General features: G+C 37.3%; 1 protein-coding gene across 9 annotated transcripts in view; it reads left to right on the top strand.

Moving 5' to 3' along the window:
* The window catches only part of LOC144378832 (uncharacterized), a 542,559-nt gene that overhangs the window by 22,667 nt on the left and 501,380 nt on the right, over nucleotides 1-18,512 (top strand). For all 9 annotated transcript variants that reach the window (XR_013440596.1, XR_013440597.1, XR_013440601.1 and 6 more), the window contains exon 3: nucleotides 9,599-9,701. Coding sequence is in view for 1 of the 9 variants with exons in the window: in XM_078053411.1 (XP_077909537.1) it covers nucleotides 9,686-9,701 (16 nt within the window). In the remaining 8 variants the exon portion in view is untranslated. The remainder of the gene's footprint in view (nucleotides 1-9,598; nucleotides 9,702-18,512) is intronic.

Below are 18,512 nucleotides of genomic sequence, written 5' to 3'. Positions count from 1 at the left end.
AAACAGTCAATTAATACATATTTTGTATGTTATATGTATTGAATACTGTATTCTTATAATAAAGTAAGCTAGAGAAAAGAAAATGCTATTTAGAAAATAATAAGGAAGAGAAAATACATTTACAGTACTGTACTGTATTTATCGAAAAAAAATCCGTGTATAAGCGGACCCGTGCAGTTCAAACCTGTGCTGCTCAAGAGTCAGATGTACTTAATCTGGATAATTTAATGAAGTAGTTATGACCTTGGGCAAGTTTGATAATCTTACTTTGTGTGCCTCACTTTCACCATCCTTAAAATAGGAATAACAACCTATCTTATAATTTGCTTTGCTACTATTTACTTGTACAACATTTATAAAATATCTGGAGCTGTGCCTGGTACAAAGTAAGCACTCAATAAATATTATTACCAGCCCCTTAAAAAATTAGAGACTTTTGTTAAAATATCTAAATAAGTGCTTCAATTCTCTAGTATACCTTAATGATACGGGTTTTGTATAAATGCCTATAATAGGCTAAATTATATCCCCCAGTGATATCCAGGTGAGTCCATCTCTGGAACCTATGAATATTCCTTCAAACGGCAAAAGGATCTTTGCAGATGTGATTAAGTTAAGAATCTTGAGATTGTGAGATTTTCATGAATTATTCGGGTGGGCTTTAAAGATTTATTTATTTTTATTTATTTATTTATTTTTGAGAGAGAGAGAGAGAGAGAGAGAGAGCATGAGATGGGGAGGGTCAGAGGGAGAAGCAGACTCCCTGCTGAGCAGGGAGCCTGAGGTGGGACTGGATCCTGGGATTCCAGGATCATGACCTGAGCGGAAGGCAGTCACTTAACCAACTGAGCCACACAGGCGCCCTGCAGGTGGGCTTTAAATGTAATCACAAACATTCTTATAAGAGAGAGGCAGAGGAAGATTTGCATATAGAAGAAGGCCATGTGATGACTAAAACAAGATGATATTATACTGGCTTTAAAGATGAAGGAAGGGACCAGAAGCCAAGGAATGCAAGGAATGCAGTTCTTGAAGCTGGAAAAGGCAGGAAACAGATTTTCTCCTAGAGCTTCCAGAATGAGTGTAGTCCTGCTTGACATCTTGATATTAGCCCAGTGAAACTGATTTTGGACAACTGTAAAAGAATAAGTTTCTGTTCTATTAAGCCACTAAGTTTGGGGGAATTTTTTATAGCAGCAATAGGAAACCGATGTACTATCATACCATCTTATAAATGCATTTATTACACATGTACTGTGGGGTGAAATGGTTACGGGAAAGTGTGGTTGTCTGGTTTAGACAGTCAAAATATGGATGTATTTGCTTGAATTTTGCAAACTGATGAGATTTCTCTGGCCTTCTGTCTCTCTCCCAGTGTCCACAACTGTTTTATTTCAACTATTTAGACAGAGCTATGGGCATTTAGTGGGAGGCCCTTTTAGCTTTCTTTCTATGCTTAAGTTACCACTTCAAACACGTACTCTTTAAGTTGCTTATCTCAGGTATAATGATACTACTTTTTAGGTGGCTGTTTTAATATAAGCATACAGACCTGCCACGTTTTACAAAGCAAGAAGTGATGAAGGAATGGTGGTGGTGTAGAAAATACTGGCTTTGGAGCCAGGTAAAATCCAAGTTTGAATCCTGGGTCTATTATAAACTTTGAGACCTTTATCATCTTTGGGCTATAGTTTCCTCCTGTGTAAAAAAGGATTTTTTTAAGTGCCATATGGTAAAAATTGTCTCATTTACATTTATAAACAGATTACAGTGCTCCAAGTCCACATTGCTCTTAATAGCAGGAATTCCAGTCATTTTCCCAGAAGTTCCCCTCATCAAATGTTTCTGAGAATGTGAGTCTCTACTCATGGCAGCAAATCAGATGATGCCTCTAGCTGGACTTCAAAACTGTTGGCCCCTTAAGAGACCTTGGTATCTATTGGTCCTGGAAGCTGTGGTAGTACTTCTGCTGCCTGCTCTACCTCTGAGACAGGCTGCAACCTACTCTGATGCCCTCTCAGAAGATCTACACTACGTCTCCAGAAAAAAAGAATGCCAAGAATGGATTCTTTATATGAGTGGCCAAAGGTGAAAAACATCCTTTCTTCTATGTTATACTTAAGGCATATTCCAGAGCAGATAACTGGGCCACAAACCAGCATCTTGGAGATTTTATGTTTCAGCTCTTTTGATTCTCCCACACACGATTGCTTTCCCCTTGGCATAATCCCCAGTACTGAATTTGATGAATCCAGAAGGATGGTGGTGAGAATTTAGATAAACTCACATAGACAAATCCAAAAAGTACTATTTGAGAGATGTCAGCTTTGTTTAGGAGAGCTTCTTAATCTCTTATAGATGATACCAAGAAAGAACTGTGACCTTCTAGGAATAACCACAGTGTCTTGACTAAGACACAACACTTAGCCCAGATTAAAAATTTAATCTCAGGCTGTTCTCTGCAGAGAATAAAATTCATTAAATTTGCAGATGTTTTCCTTAGAACTTACCATATTGCCAATATTCAGAACTTACGTGATCCTTATGAGCCTGGAAGTGACAAGCCAGTAAACTGTCTCAGAAAACATCTAACTATGAAGGGATAAAAAAGGTTTATCTAGTCCTCTGATAAAATTTTCAAGTCCCATGACTTTCTCCACTGAGTCAAACATCTCACTGTGGACTAGCCAGAGCATTCATTTGATGATAAATGATTATCCATCTAAACCTACTAATAAAAGTATATAGCATTAGGTTTTATTTCCATTAGGGAATAATCTCTCTTGCCTACTGATTAATCAAATAGAAACAGTGTCCCAAGGTTTAAACGGTTCTAACTTTTGGGGATGACACATTCTCCCCATTATAATGAATATCTGCAAAGCCTACAAAATGTGGTATATAATAAATATTAAGAGGCTTTTTTTTTTTTTTATCTTCTATGGACCCCAGGTTAAGAACTCCTGAGACACAAAGAATTTCAAATATAAAGCAAGATTTTCAGATGACATCTGTGTGATAACACAAACTTTAGGGGTTCAGGTTGGATTTTTATTGTATCATGACATTGAGTTGCTCACTGTCAGTTGGATTATCTTTAATGCATTCGAATGGTAGAGTTGGTCAAAATAAATACTATATATGATTTGATATCACAAATAGATTTTTTAAAAATTCCTATTTATATTGCAGAGCACATTAGTTTGCTAGAGCTGCCATAAGAAAACAGCACAGACTGGGTGGCTTAAACAACAGAAATTTATTTTCTCACATTTCTGGAGGCTGGAAGTCCAAGATCAAGGTGTTGGCAGGGCTGGTTTCTTCTGAGGCTTCTCTCTTTGGTTTGCAGATGGCTGCCCTATTGCTGCTTTTTCATTTGGTCATCCCTCTAGGTTTGCATCTCTGGTGTTTCTTCATGAGTCCAAATTTTCTCTTTTTGGAAGGACACTAGTCACATTGGATTCGGACCCGCCCATATGATCTCATTTAGCATTGACTTCTTTAAAGGCCCTATTTCCAAATACAGTCACATTCTGAGGTACTGAGGCTCTGGGGCTTCACCATATGAATTTTGAGGGAGACAGATTTCAGGCCATAACACAGTGTCTGGATTTAATTGCCTTTATTTGCTTCTAAAAGTATTATTTCACGTGTCCAAATTTTCATAGTTAAATTATCCCTCGGGTTGTATAGAAATTGCACCTTATTTTCTTAGGTTAACCTGATGTCAATAAAAATGGCATCATTAATTTGTGGCCCAAAGAGAATAACCATAGACAAAGGCTTTATAAAGTAAAAATAGTAATACCTTGAGTTTGATGAGCTTTTCATGATTTTAAATGTCATCATGAAATAAATAATGTAAATACTTTATATATAGTCTTAAAAAGATTTATAATATTTAATTGTTGTGTTTGCTTTTTATGTAGAAGAACTGGTATACAGGTTGTTCTTGGCAATGTAAGGACTGTACAAATGATATTTCAGTCCTTACCACCCTACTTATTTGGTTATGTTATAAGCATATGAATAACATATTTGCAAATCTGCCAGCTGAGGATGGAACTTACAAGGGAAAAATAATCGGTGGGTTTGTACTACAATAGGGTAAAAGGTCAAACATTAGACATTTATTTACAAATAGTACATTTATTGTTAACTTTCACTGTTAAACTAACCTTCTCAAAAAAATATCTTATATTGGTGTGCATGCAGAAATGACAAAAGGTAAATACAAAGAGGGGAAAATTATACAGCTGAAGCATGGCCACAAATCCAAAGCAAATAAAATTAATATTGGATATTAAAATGGTAAATATTTAGGCAATAAATCTTAGCATATCAAGGTTATCAGTAGGTCAGCTTCCACATTTGTGAAAAAGGTATCAGAAAAGAGACCACTCTACTTAGTCTTTTTCGCTCACCAAAGATCTTTTTACAAACAGGAAATCAGGATTTTGTGAGAATTTGGCTTTTTTTTTTTTCCATTTTCCAATTTCCAAACCAGTTTTGAGCAATATTAAAGGCATTTAAATTCAGGAAATATGCAAAATATCAACAGAATTTTAACCCTAATGCACAGTGCATCAGATGAACGACGGAAATAATTGCTGTCGGTTTGTACTTTTTTGACCAATAATTCTCTGTATTTCCTGCAAGTAACTTGAGTGATGCAAATGACCTTATTTTTACAGCATGCTTTTATTAAATAGTTTATTATTTTGGCAGACTAATAAAGATTTTGGTATTTGCTTTTATTTGCAATAATATTACCACCACATAAAAAAGGATTTTATGTTCTTTTTGAGGAACAAGGAGGATAAAAGTGGTGATGGATAGCACAACTGAGGCATCAGCAATGAGCTGGAAATGAGACACATAAATATGAAAGCAGAGCTAAGAAAATAGAACTGCACCCTTGGCCTTTCTTAAAAGAACATGCACACTTCATGGTTCATTCACACTGTTACAGAAACTCCTTTTGTTTCCAGTGAATCAGAGAATGCACGCAGTCTGAAACATTATTCTCACTCATAGCTGACTGACTCCTTCTATTTAATTAGACTTATTCCAGGAAAATATTTCCAAGCTTTCTGAGGATGTTTTGATTTGAGGAAAAAAAATAATCAATTGACTGAAAAGTTGGTGGATGGAGGGGCTGAAGAGGAAATCAAAACAGATTTACTATTTTCACCGTTATTTAGCACAGAGCACAGAAATGAAAGCATTGTGCACTGTCACATCTTTGCGATTGGGCAGTTGTATAGTATTTAAGGATATTTGATGAAGGTGGCTATGCGATTGAACGTGTCTTTAAGGACAAATAATATTCAACATGTATATAGAAACATTGGACAGACCACATTAGATGGAGGCTTTGGGAATTATAGCATTATATCTTGCCAGCGATGGTACGTGTTTATTCAAAAATTATAATTGTTTGCATGTTGTGTGTTTTCTGATTTAATGTCGGTATGTAAATTTTGCATGTCAAATATTATATATTTATTGTCAGCAGAGTATGTTTGGCATTAATTTTTATCTTCTTCCATTAATAACTTGTTCCCTCATAGCAGTATTTAATTGTTACCACGAATGAAAGCAGATTGTGATGAAGAAATCAAAGGGAAGGTAAATCTCTTATCAGGGCCAGAATCTGAATTGGCACATAGTAGCTCTTAGCTCAGTAATATTCATACGTAGAACTATTTTTCTTTGTACATGGCAGTACAGCCAATAGATGAAAGTAGAAAGAAGTAATATGTTGTGAGCCGAGAAATCCACTTCTTCATTATCGACATAATTCGGATCTTACAGAGGGAGAGAGCTCTACCATTTGGACTCTTGTCTCAAAGGCTTACAATAGACATGATTCTGACAAGAGGTTGGTGGTAGCAGAACAGACTTAACAATTAATGGTATGCCAAGGCTGAGTTCAGAGAATTGCTTTACCCAATGCCAATCATTCATTCCTGGCAGCAGTACTTCACATCTTTCCTGGGATGCCATCCAACCACAGTGGCATCTAAAATATATCAAGCAGTGTTGTTACAGTTGGAGGTGAAATTGAAATTTGCGCCAAACAGAAGTGACAAATTCACATGGCTGAGTGTTGCCTAGCAATCAGGTCCAAGGGGGACGCGGCAATTCTGCCTTTACCCGTGGGGGTGTGTGAGGGGGGAAGAAACATTTACATTAGAGCCTAGGTGGTCTCACAAGTACAGCCAGGTATATGACAGACTTAATTTCCCTTCCAGGGTGTAAGGAGGTAAGGTATTAGAGCAGCATAGGGAAAGGAGGGCAGCAGCTGAAGTTGGTAGGGTAAGCAGCATTCAAGGCAGAGATTCTCAGCAATTAACCTGGGGGGAGGGGGAGAGCAGCAAGATGCCAAGATGCCAGACACGCTGCAGAAATTCATGGCAACTGGCCATCCTGCTGCCTTTTGACTGCAGGCCTCTGATGCACCTCTGTACAGCTGACACTTGGCAGCTGTGTGGCCCCAGGGTAAAGGGAGCAAATGGTGGCTTTTTCTTCCCAGAAATCCACCTGGGAGCCAAGCTCCGGGTGGGCAACCAGATTCAAGAGATTCATGGAAGGAATGGAATAGTCAAGCTATAAATTCTTGTCTTGTGCCCTCATTTACTATTTCTTTTTTGGGTTCCCCATTCCATCTATTTTGTACTGGTCTTTTCTTTACCTTGGAGAATACTACCCAAACTCCCCCTGTGCTGTCCTCTAAAGTGTGAAATGATTATCAAATCAATGATTAACTTACGAAACAGCAAGTGGATATACTAAAATACCAACTGTGGGGGAAGAGGCACAGTGCTTGCCCTATAAAATGTTCTCGGGTCACAGACTGAGAAATTTTGTGCAAATACATTTTTTTTCAACCACTCCCTTATTTGGAAGAAGCATAACCTGGACATTTGTAGAATGGATTTAACTGTTTGATGGAGGAATTTATGGAGGTATTAACAGCAACCACACCACAGATTATTTTCCTCTTTGCCTACATTCGTTGTTCTTTTTCTCTTTAACTGTTGGGGACTAGTTAACCTGCTGGTCCTAGTCTTCACTGTTATGAGAGAGGAGCCCAATCTCAGCTGAGATGGTGGATACTATCATTTCCTGGTGTGATCCCCCTACTTCACAGGCTACTCATAATGAGTCTCAGGCTTTAGTGAATTGTCAGTGTTGCAAACCTTCAATACCATGTCTGTGGTATTTGGCTGGATTTGTATGTAAACTGTTGTTTTTCTCAAAGAGATTATAAATTACTAAGGGCAGGAACCATTTCTTCTAAGTAGAGTCAGATAAGATAAACAGATGAAACTGCAAAGTGCTATCCAATTAGATTTTGTTATTCCTATTGTGTGTAGTATGCTCTCCATTCTGCAATAGATGTTCAATAAATGCTGGTGGATCAATGGATGGACTGAATAAATGGGTGAATTGATAATGACTGAGGAATATATAAAACTACACATGAATTTAAGAGATTATAGAGAGCATAAAGCTGATAATAACTGATATGATAATAATAATGCAATAATAATAATTATATGGACTGCTCATTTTGTGTCATCCTAAGTTCTTTACATAAATTAATTCATTTAATTCTCACAACAATATGAAGTAGATATTATGATTTAAAGTGAGGGGATTGTTGCTCAGAAATGTTGATCAATTTTCCCAAATTTTAAGTGAGGAGAACTGCTTTCTAACTGGACTTCAGAAGTAATTTCCATTAATGATATTAATTACCTATATATGAAAATGTAAAATTTGGATCTATTCGGTTTGAGTTCTATAAGCATGAAGAGCTAAGGCAGAATGCAGTCAGTACACTATTATGGTAGGCAGAAGAGTGGCCCTTCAAAATGACGACATCCTAATCCCTAGAACCCCTGAATATGCTAGTTTACATGGCAAAGGAAGAATAAAGTTGCAGATGGAATTATGGTTGCTAATCGACTGACCGTGATCTGGGGGAAGGTTAGCCTGGATTATCCAGGTGGGCCCATTATAATCACAGGATTCTTAAATGGGAGAGGGCGGCAGAGGAGTCAGTGTTAGAGAGATGCAATGTGAGAGACTTGACTGGCTGTTACTGGCTTTGAAGATGGAAGGGGACTACTACCCAAGGAATGCACACCATCTCGAAGACGCTGGAAAAGGCAAGAAAATGGACTTTACCCCAGGCCCTACCAAAACCTCATTTTCAACCCAGTGAGATCCATTTTGGACTTCTACCTCAGAACTGTAGGATAATAAATTCGTGTTGTTGAAGTCATTAAGACTGTGGTAATTGGTTAGAGCAGAAACAGGAAACTAATAAAGCTTTCAAATTTTAAGGTTACAGAACAAATTTTGACTCCTTGCTAATCCAACACTGAAATTTAGTAACAGAACTTTTGAGAGTTGGAAGTTGGAAGTCTTGGTCTGACTTAGCTTCATTATTAATTTCATTTTCGTTTGAACTATGTACAAGGCCAATCTCTCCACTTAACATTGTAGAATTCCTCAGCACTTTTCTTCTCTAAAACAAGCAGTGTCTATTTTTATTCCATTTTAACCATATTATGATATTTAAAATTAGAAACGTAGTCATACAAAATTACTCAGGAAAGAGAGACATGAAGTCCTTTGGACCATAACTGAAACTTTTCTGTCCTGTTGCTTCACCTTCCTTGCTCTTGTTTTCCCATCTACCTCCACCTGTCCTTTGTTAACTCTCAAAATGATGATGATCACCTCAAATCTGGTAAGTCTCTGGCTAAAGATCCATAAGGATGCATCCTTTTTTTTTTTTTAAGTCTCAGTATCCTAGTATTTTTATTGTTCTTATTTTCCCCTTTAATAATAGTAATAATAACAGTAATAATAGATGAAATTTATTAAGCACTTTCTGAATAGGAAAGAGTGTTAGGGTTCGAAGCCAATGGCCAAAAAAAAAAAATTCTTGAGACATCTTTGGTGCAAAAAGGTGATTTTATTAAAACACGGGGACAGGACCTGTGGGCACAAAGAGCTGCAGTGGGGTCGTGAGGGGTGGTGATTTTATACCTACGAGTTGGGGCGGGGGTTTTAGGGATAGCATAAGTCTCTAAGGAATTTTGGAAACAAGGTTTTCAGGATCTTGAGGGGACTTAGCTATTGTCGAGAAAAGGTCATTTATTACCATCTAATAAAACCTTAATTACGAGACCCTTCAGATGTGTATCGGCGGGTCATATGCATGGGGTATGATTGCCAACACATATCTTGGGGGTTTTGAGATAAAGGATAATTTCTGAAGGAATTTTTATATGTTAAAGCAGACTTGCAGGATTGGGGGGGCTAGGTGGGCCTTTTGATCTTAGCAAGGTGTTGACATAGACTTAGAGGCAGTTGAGTCCCTAGAGGAATGTCACTCTGCCTGTTTTAAGGATTTGTCAGTGGGCTGTAGGTAGTAAGGAAATTTAATAATTTTTCTTCTGCCTTTGTTTCCCACATCACTTTCTACATGCCATTATTTTGTTAAAGGCTTTACAGATGTCATTTAATCCTCATAAAATTTTAGAAGGTAAGTACTTTTGTTATTTCTGTTTTTCAGATAAGAAAAGTGAGGCATAAAGCGGGTTAGAAACTTGCCCTAGTCCCTTAACTCAAAAGTGGAAGAGCTGAGATTCACATCCAGAGGATGGTCTACCCTTCAGGTGAGTGATCTTAAACTTACCCTCTGCTGCCTTGTTTAATGTCACCCTGGGAGCAGATGCAATCCCCCCTGCTAGTCAGGAAGTAATTGAATTATTCACAGTGCTTAAGATAACAAAAGATAACTGTGCTTAAGTGCTCCGTCTTGAGGATAGCCCTAGGTGGTCAAGAAATAAATAAACATGGGGGAGGTAGAAATCCTGGCAGGTGTTGTGCACTCAAAAGCCAAGGTTATCCATATCAGAAAGTAGACCCTGAGCATATCAAGGAAGGGCCCTTGGCTTATTTAATGTCCTATTTTGAGCATTTAGCACCAAGCTCAGTTTATAGTGTTTCACCAGTGATTCTAAATACGGGTTTACTGGACCACCAGGAATGTGACGGTAATATTGGAGAATCCATGTGTTTTACAGTCACTATTTGAAAATGTCAAAGGAAATTATCCATCTACAATGATAAGACTGCACAGACTGTTTAAAAAGATGAATTTCTTGTCGGTTGGCTAGAATTCTACCAGTTTAGTAAGATTATATACTGGTTACTTCATGATGACCAGAAGCTTTGATTAACAGATGTGTATGTACAATAAAATGGGAAACCAAATATGGCTTAAAATGAATTTTGTTTGAAAAACAGAATGTTTCAAAACAAGGGTCCATGAATTATATAATAAGTACAATGAATTATGAACTTTACTTAATGGTGATGATGCAGGCAGGCTGCATCTGAAAACCCAGGGGAGAGTCCTATAGCACCATCCAAGAAGGTCCTTGGCTTCATGTAGGTAGAAATCAAATGCGAGCCAGAGAACATGAAAACAAAGTTTACTGAATAGTTTAAGTGACAGGTAGAGACGAACAGACGGCGTGTGTGGGAGACTCAAAAAGGAAAGGAGAATGAGTCTCATTGTTGCTTAAGGTTAGGGATTTATATTGGAAAGGGGTCTAGGGTTTGCGTTCCTTTGGGACTCCAAGGTAGGGTCTGATCAAAGGTGAATGTCAGGTGAACAATAGGTGTTATTTCATAAATTACCAAAGGTAATGATGCCAGTGACAGCAGAGATTTGCTCGAAGCTAATGTCCTGGAACGTGCTTGAGATCTGGCTCTTCTTAGATGTTATCAAGTGTTTGCGGCCTAGGACAAAACTCAGAGATTAACTTTCTTGCTTTCCCCCTGAAATGGGAACATAGCTTCTTTGGCTTATTCAGAGGCAAAATATGGATCATGAGTAAATGGAGCCTAGAAGAAAAACAGCAGAGATGGAGCCTTTCTAAAATGGAGTCCCTTCAGTTTCCCTACCTCAGTGGAAACACTGAGAACCATAATGCATACTCAAGTGTTAATCACAAAAGTTGAGTGAATAGATTCAAGTCTTGTGTTTGCAAATATCTGCATTATACCTTATGCTTGCTTCTGTTAATAGATTACTTCATGCTAATTAGCTCAACTTCTGTGACCAGTGACATGTATCTGAGCTCAGGCCACACAGAAAGACTGCAAGTTTTAATTAGAGGGAAAGTAATTTTCTAGAAAGAGCAACAAAGGTTTATTAGGAAGTATTAAGGGGCTACTTTCTTTTGGGTTGGGGGTGTAGGCATAGAAGAGAATAACATAAAGAGGAGAAAAGTATTGAAAGAAGAGATGAGACAATACAGCTAGAGACAAACATTGTCTACTGTACAATTTGCCTATTCCTGGCACTTTTAACCAAAACGAGAGCAATTAATAAATAATTTCTCTACTTTAAAGGCCTGTGCCATACAAAATAAGGTTCTTAATCGTTGTCCTCAAGGGGAAATGGGACATACGCACGGAACTGGCACTAGGGTGAGGAAAGGGAGGCACTTTGTCTAAGCATATGGAAAACATAAATGGTGACCTAAAATAAACCATAATTTTATCCAACAGTATAGTAGATATCATGAGGTAGTACCAAAAGAATTAACCAGGGACAGGAAATGATGCAAAATTTAGAGGAAGGAGCCATCATTATTGCCTGGAATCAAGAGGTTCAGAGCCAATGTATCGGGATCTGGAGGGGGCATCCATCTGACTTGCCCAGTATTCTTAGACATGTACCGCACTGGATTATTCTTACTAAAATAGATTTTTTTTTCACTCTCCTCTTAATAAATAGAAGGGAGCAGGTAAAACTCAAGGGACTTCTTTTTTCTTTTCATGATAACCCTAGTATCCTCAACCTAGCTGGTCCATGCTGTAGCACTAATCAGAGTGCGGGGCCCATGGATCCACTTGATAAACAACTTCTAATTACATGGTAAAACATACAAACATTTAACTTAGAGAAGCTCTCACTAAATAGCCACTTCACCACTTCCTAGCAGTACGAGGTTGAGTTAGTTATTGATTTTATTCTCCTTATCTGCATATTGGGACAACTAACTTCTACAACAAAAGGTGAAGTACACTATAAGCATAACTGAAATAACACATAAAAGTATCTGATATCTATCAGACCCTCAAATATTGACTATAAATTTGAAAAGTGACCATATGGGTATAGGCAGATGGAAGCTGACACCTGTAGTCTGGGGGAGTTGTGTGATGTTTAGAAACTGGGTTCTGCTGGTCTTCAAATTTCTTTTCTACAAAATGAAGGGATTGAACAAGTGGATTTGGAAAGTCACAGAAATTCTCATGGTCTCTGTTTCTGAGAAGCAAGATGTTAATGAACCACCCTAATCAAATTCTTTCTAGGCCCCAAAACACTGATACAATATTGAATATAAAAATAATGGAAACCACTAACTAAAAAGACAACATCTGTCTGCTCCTTGGGCATATGCTTATGGCTTGGATATATATCAGTTGGTGCCAGTCATTGATGATATTACTGGATGGCAAAAACAAAAAGTAGTGTGCATTTTATTAAGCCAAATTATTCAGCTTGATAAGAAACTACATCTTACTCAGGGATTCTTCTCACTACTTTAGTATCAAATTGTCTTTTCATGATAGGATAGAGATGAAGATTCCTGAAAGGGAAAATGAAAAGTTGGCAACTCTATGTCTGTTTCCCCATTGTTTTTTACTGTTGATTAATTTTCAGGTTCATAAAATTGAAAAGTCTAGAAATCACTGACTTGGAGCACCCTCCCCCCCCATAAATAGTTTTTATTTTGATCTTAGCATTGACATTATCACTAACAATGTTGAGAACAAAGTTTCTAAAAAGAATGTTTGATTGTTCATTGAAAAGTACCAAGTTTTTTGAAGCCTCGCTAACCTTTCTCAGCCTCAAAGCTTAAAAACCCATCCTCCCCCTGCCCCCACTCTGAGGAGAAAAAGATAAGAAAGAAGGGGCAAGAGTCAGATTTTTTTTTTTTTCTGCTCCTGGGGGATCCTACTGAGTGCAATGTTTACAAGTGTGGAAATGGCACAGAGGAAACCCACTTACTGCTGGAGAGGAAGGGTCGGATCAGGCAGGCGACCTCCTCAGTGAGCCCGCTCAGAAGGCTTGTCTGTTCTGACCTAGCTCCAGGCAAGTAGCTATCAGGCCTGTTTGGGGTAAGTGATAAAAAGAAGATAAAACATCAACAGCAGTTTCAATGTCAGAGCTGCTGCTTGAGTTGCCACACTCCCAGCAGAATAATATAGTCAAGTTTTGGAGGATTTTCATGAGATGAAATTTTAACAGATATATTAGAAAAACTGAGGGAAGTAATTTTATAGAAGTTGGAAGTTCATGCATACTGATAGATTTTTAAATCCATTGTAAAGGCTTGGTTTTGACCACCTTCTGACTGACTTTTGAACACATTTCTATTGTAAATTAGTAAACTTTTATAATGACTAGAGACATTTTCTAACTTAAGAACTCAATCGTGAAATTGTTAATCCATAAGTGATTTATCAAATGTAAAAAACTGCTATTGTTGCTACCATTTTTCTGACATAGCAATATTTTTTGTATTCTTATTGTTGTCTCTCTATGGAATTTGACTTGAAAAATGTTTATTTGTATATGTTAACCTTGAGTGTTACATTGAGTTATATCAGACCTGTTGTTCAGACATACTGACATTAAGAGAAACAAAGGGAACCCAAATTGACTTTGAGAGTTCACCATATTAATCTGTTATCAGAACCAAGGACATGTATTTAGAAGTTTGGTTGGCTCAAACTATATCAGGCCCCAGTGATAGTCCTAGGTGCTTGTTTAGTCTGAACATAGATTCATATATGACGGAACACGCCAAACAACTTCAAGTCAATCGATGACAGGAATGGCTACAATAATACAAATAGATTCAACAACAGCAATGATATCCTATAAACGTTTATTCCCTAGAGAAAGAACATGCCCTCCAACACGTCATTATCCTGTCCTCAGTTAAGGTTTGATATTTTATTGCTCAGTAAAGGATCCCACCCTTTGACCTCTTCTGAGTTGATAATTATTGATTGTAATTCAATTTATCTTTTCGGAAGTACAGAAAGGAGTTTTAACTCTTTCCCATTCTTATGCATCATTTGTGACTTGCATCAAAATACCATGAATGGGGGGGGGCACCTGGGTGGCTCAGTGGGCTAGGCTGCTGCCTTTCGCTCAGGTCTTGATCCTGGGATCTAGCCCCTCCTGGCTCCTTGCTCAGTGGGGGTGTCTGTTTCTCCCTCTCCCTCTGCTTCCTCCCCCGTGCTCGCGCTCTGTCTCTCTTTCTCGAACAAATAAATAAAATCTTAAAAAAAAAATACCATGAAAGCATGCACCTGTCTTCTTAAGGTTTATTCTGACTGTGTGTATGTGTTTGGTAGTATTGGAAGGGAAGGTAATAAGTACAGCCAGTTATATTTTAACAAAACACTTGAATTTCATAAAGCAAAATTTATATTTAGTATTTTTCTCTTTTAAGCCAATAAAAGACCGTACATTTAGTTCATCTATTACAAGGTAAATTGACTTGAGAAATGTTTATTTTCTTTAGCTGTTTAATTTTGTATTTTGACTTTGAAAACTATTTTTAAATTCTTTCCCTATCCTCATTGCCTATAATTTTTAAAGATACTCATCAGTAAGAGTAGATCTCCAGGTATGTATTTGTGAAGGTAGGGAAAGGGGACACATGCAACCTTATTGTCTCTCTATCCTTTAGACTTACCAAAAAATCCTTTAAAGGACATATTATATTTTAATCACATCATCAACAAAATTGAAAAATGGGAATTTTTTTCATAATTGCTTCAAAACTAGAACAGTCAAAAGAATATTTGTGACCTCATGCTACCTCAGGAACATAGGTCAGGCATGGTTGTTCAAGTGTGGTTCCCTGACCAAGTCATACAAGGTAGGATTTTTTACTTCTGGACTTTCAGACAAGAAGTTTTAAAGAATGAACACATAGTTTGCCTCTAAATCAATTTCCTTTGGAATCAGTATGTGTTCTTCTGGGAGCTTGGGGGCATATACGCACTACATTTGTGTGCAGGATTTGAATGGACCACTCTGGGAACAAGCTATATATTTATATGTAGGAGTGTGTATGTATATACACACACGTTTAGTAATCTAATAAAAAAGAACTCATAGGCCTATATTCAAGCGTAAGTGCACATATTCATATTTTATTCTCAAGCACAATTCTGACATCATTGACACTTTGTGTTGGAATAGGACAAACTGGTATCACCAAACAGGAAAATTAATTCACTCAATCCTTACTATGCTCATGGAAACCATACAATTCATTATAAGCATATTGCCAATACAAAGACAAACAAACAGTATGTGTATCCTATTAGATCTAAATCATAGAAGGGAGCTGATCTGGTGGAAAATATAGTGCATCCGGCCTTGAGCATTCTGAGTTGTACTCATGAATTACTGCATGCCTAGGTTCCATTCTAGTTTCATATAATTTACACAGGGTTATTATACATTGTGCCTCTTCCCAAATCAGCTAGCACCATAAGAGGCTCATGCATTATGGAGCCAGGGAAACACTCAGGATCAGTTCAAGAATGCTGTGTCCATGGGGGAAAAGACAAAGTAAAAAATCAGTCCCTACCTAAATGCACAAAGAATGTTGGTTTCTAAACATCAGATGTTCCTGATGCCCTACCTGTGAAAAGTCTAACGGCTGGTCTCAAGAAGTATGTCACGGAGAGTTTGGATAGATAATTTAAGCTGTCGTGAAGTTGGGGAGAGTGGCTGGTTAAATCTTTTGTGAGCTTGCTTCTTCTCCAAACACTCTTCACAGTGTCTAACACACAAACACACTTTATTGAGAACCCGAGGGTTGTTTTTCACCCACCCCTACTACATTACTAGACAGATATTAGAATTAAAGCCAATGAAAGGGAAAAAAGTAAAACCTAGATGTCTAAAAGTTCTTTGCTCAGACAAGATTTTTGACAATTTTAATTTGTATATTGTAGCACTCATTCATGAATCCTCTGCTTTTAAAGTTCAGTATGACTTTAGTGATATATTCCCTGTTAGAAACTATTCCTAAACCTGTATGGAGGGGATGTTTTCAATTCTATATGATACCAGGCTAACCATTTGACAAGTAAAATGTTCAGTTCATGCCACTCCAATCAGTGAGCATGTCTCTTAAAAAAAACAAGATTTTTTTTTTTATGGAAACTCGATATAAACTCAAATAACAGATGGATTTTATGTATTTTGTTCACTAGTGTATTGTGAGTGACTAGACTGTAGTAAGCATTCAATACATACTTATTGAATGGGGGAAAGAAATCAATGCATGTGACATGTCAGGGAGAACACAGCTCTGAGCAAGTGATGTGTTCATCACAGAGGACTTTATTTCTCTTTGTGTGTTTGCTTAGAAATCCAGAGGATACTACTTAAAGCAAGTTTTAATAAAGGATGTACTGATATCTGTTCTGATCTGGTATCTGTGTATGGTCAGAACAGGATCCCCCTGTTAGGGGATATATTCGGCTGCAAATAACAGAAAACGTCCACAGTGGCCCTGGCAGGCAGGGCTTTGTTTCCTGCAACAAGAAGTTTGGAGTAGGCAGTCCAGGGTAGGTGTGGCAACTCAATAATGCCACTAAAGAATCTATTTTTGTCCATCTTTCTTTTCTGCCAGACATAGTTTGTAGGCATTTGCACTCAAGCTTGGCATCTTGTGACTGCAAGAAGGATGCTTGCTGCCATGTCGTATGCTAATATTTCATCAAACAAAAAGGAAAGTTAAAGGAGTGAAGAAGGAATCAGGAATGGATGGTGACTCTATCAAGAAAGCAACAGCTTTCCCATCAATCCCAGTGGACATCTGCTTACATTTCATAGAGCAGGACTGTGCCACATGATTAGCATGCTACAGAGTCTGGAAAAGCAAATGTTTTAACTGGACAGTTTGCTGCATCTCCAAAAAGTCAGGGTTCTATTGAGAAGCAGAAGTGAAAAAGGATATTGGGTAGGCAACTAGCCATGTCTACCCCAGGGGCTGAATTTAGGGAATTAGTTTAATTGCCAGAACATAAAATCTGAGCAGGGCTCCTCTGATCTCACTCTTCTAAAAAGTAAATTCAGACCAGAGTAGTTCTATGAGGCAACAATTTAAGTGGATTTTTTTTTTTTCATGATTGAGTTAATTCAGACCTTGTATTCATAAATAACTGAACTAATAGGCAAAGATTTCTTGATGGATTTTCATCCTGCATTTGTGGCTTAGAATAAAAAAGTTATTGCCTTTGTACTGCCTGTATTTAGGGTCTTCTATTCTCTGGATCAACATTTTCCTTATTTCTCCTTTCAAAACCATTTTTCCCAAATAGGAAAATAGAAGGAGTATGGTAAAGAAATTCATACCAAAATGTGAATGGTTGACAGTGTCTTTATAAATTGTCCTCTTTGGAGGCTATTTGAAGTTTAATGGGAAAATTGCCCAAAAGTCCATCTCTTATTTCAGAAGTGACTGAAAGAGTGGTTGAGAAAAACATTTTTGAACAGAAGAATCTTAACCTTAGCTTTGTAGTCATCCATGTGGGCAGTTGTCTTTCTTATCTAAGTATAGGACTTTGTTTTCATTTACCAAGAGTGGTGAAAAAAAGTAGTAATAATCTTCCTCTCTTTAATGTTTTGACAATGTGCCAATAGAACAATGATTTATTTAGCAGATGACCTATATGAATCATGTAATTCCATGGTTCTTTGTTCATAGAAATACAAGCAATTTAACAGTAGTCAGGAGTTGGAGATGTTCAAATCTTTAATAAGGTTTTGGCCCTTTCTTGGATTTATTATTTTTTCATTAGGACAAATCTTTTATTAATATAATGTAGAAGATATTTGGTAGAAAGGTATAATGTAAACTGATCTTTGTAAATTTAAGAAAACTAGAAAGAGAGGATGAAATAAGTCATTTATGAATAATACAATGGAGACTGTTGTTGCAAGTATTCGTGTGTGTTTTATGTGCACCCAGAAAGTCTTTATAGTCTTCAAAACAATTTGTCTTCACCTACAAACCACACAGCCTTATCACGTAATTATTTCTCACAACCCTACTTGCTGCTATATTTTCCTTTTCTGCCTGAAGACTTAACATTCTTAGAGAAGAAGCCTTATGGGAAATAGTCATTGACTTCTTACTGAAGCAGTGTTGTTTCTGCATGGGAGCCAGGCTCAAGGAGTATTGCTACAGATTCCAGAATAACTTCCTTGATTTTACAAAGAGGACTCTGAGGGGCCCTTACGCCTCAATAATATGAGCAGAAAGTCTTATTCTAAGGTTTCACAGAAATGCACACACTTGTATTTACTCATACCACTCAAAAATCTTGCCCTGGGAGAAGCAGACCCTGGGCACTTGGTATAA

Source organism: Halichoerus grypus, chromosome 8 (assembly GCF_964656455.1).
Source record: "Halichoerus grypus chromosome 8, mHalGry1.hap1.1, whole genome shotgun sequence".
Classification (NCBI taxonomy): domain Eukaryota; kingdom Metazoa; phylum Chordata; class Mammalia; order Carnivora; family Phocidae; genus Halichoerus; species Halichoerus grypus.
This window is presented reverse-complemented; position numbering and strand designations above follow the sequence as displayed.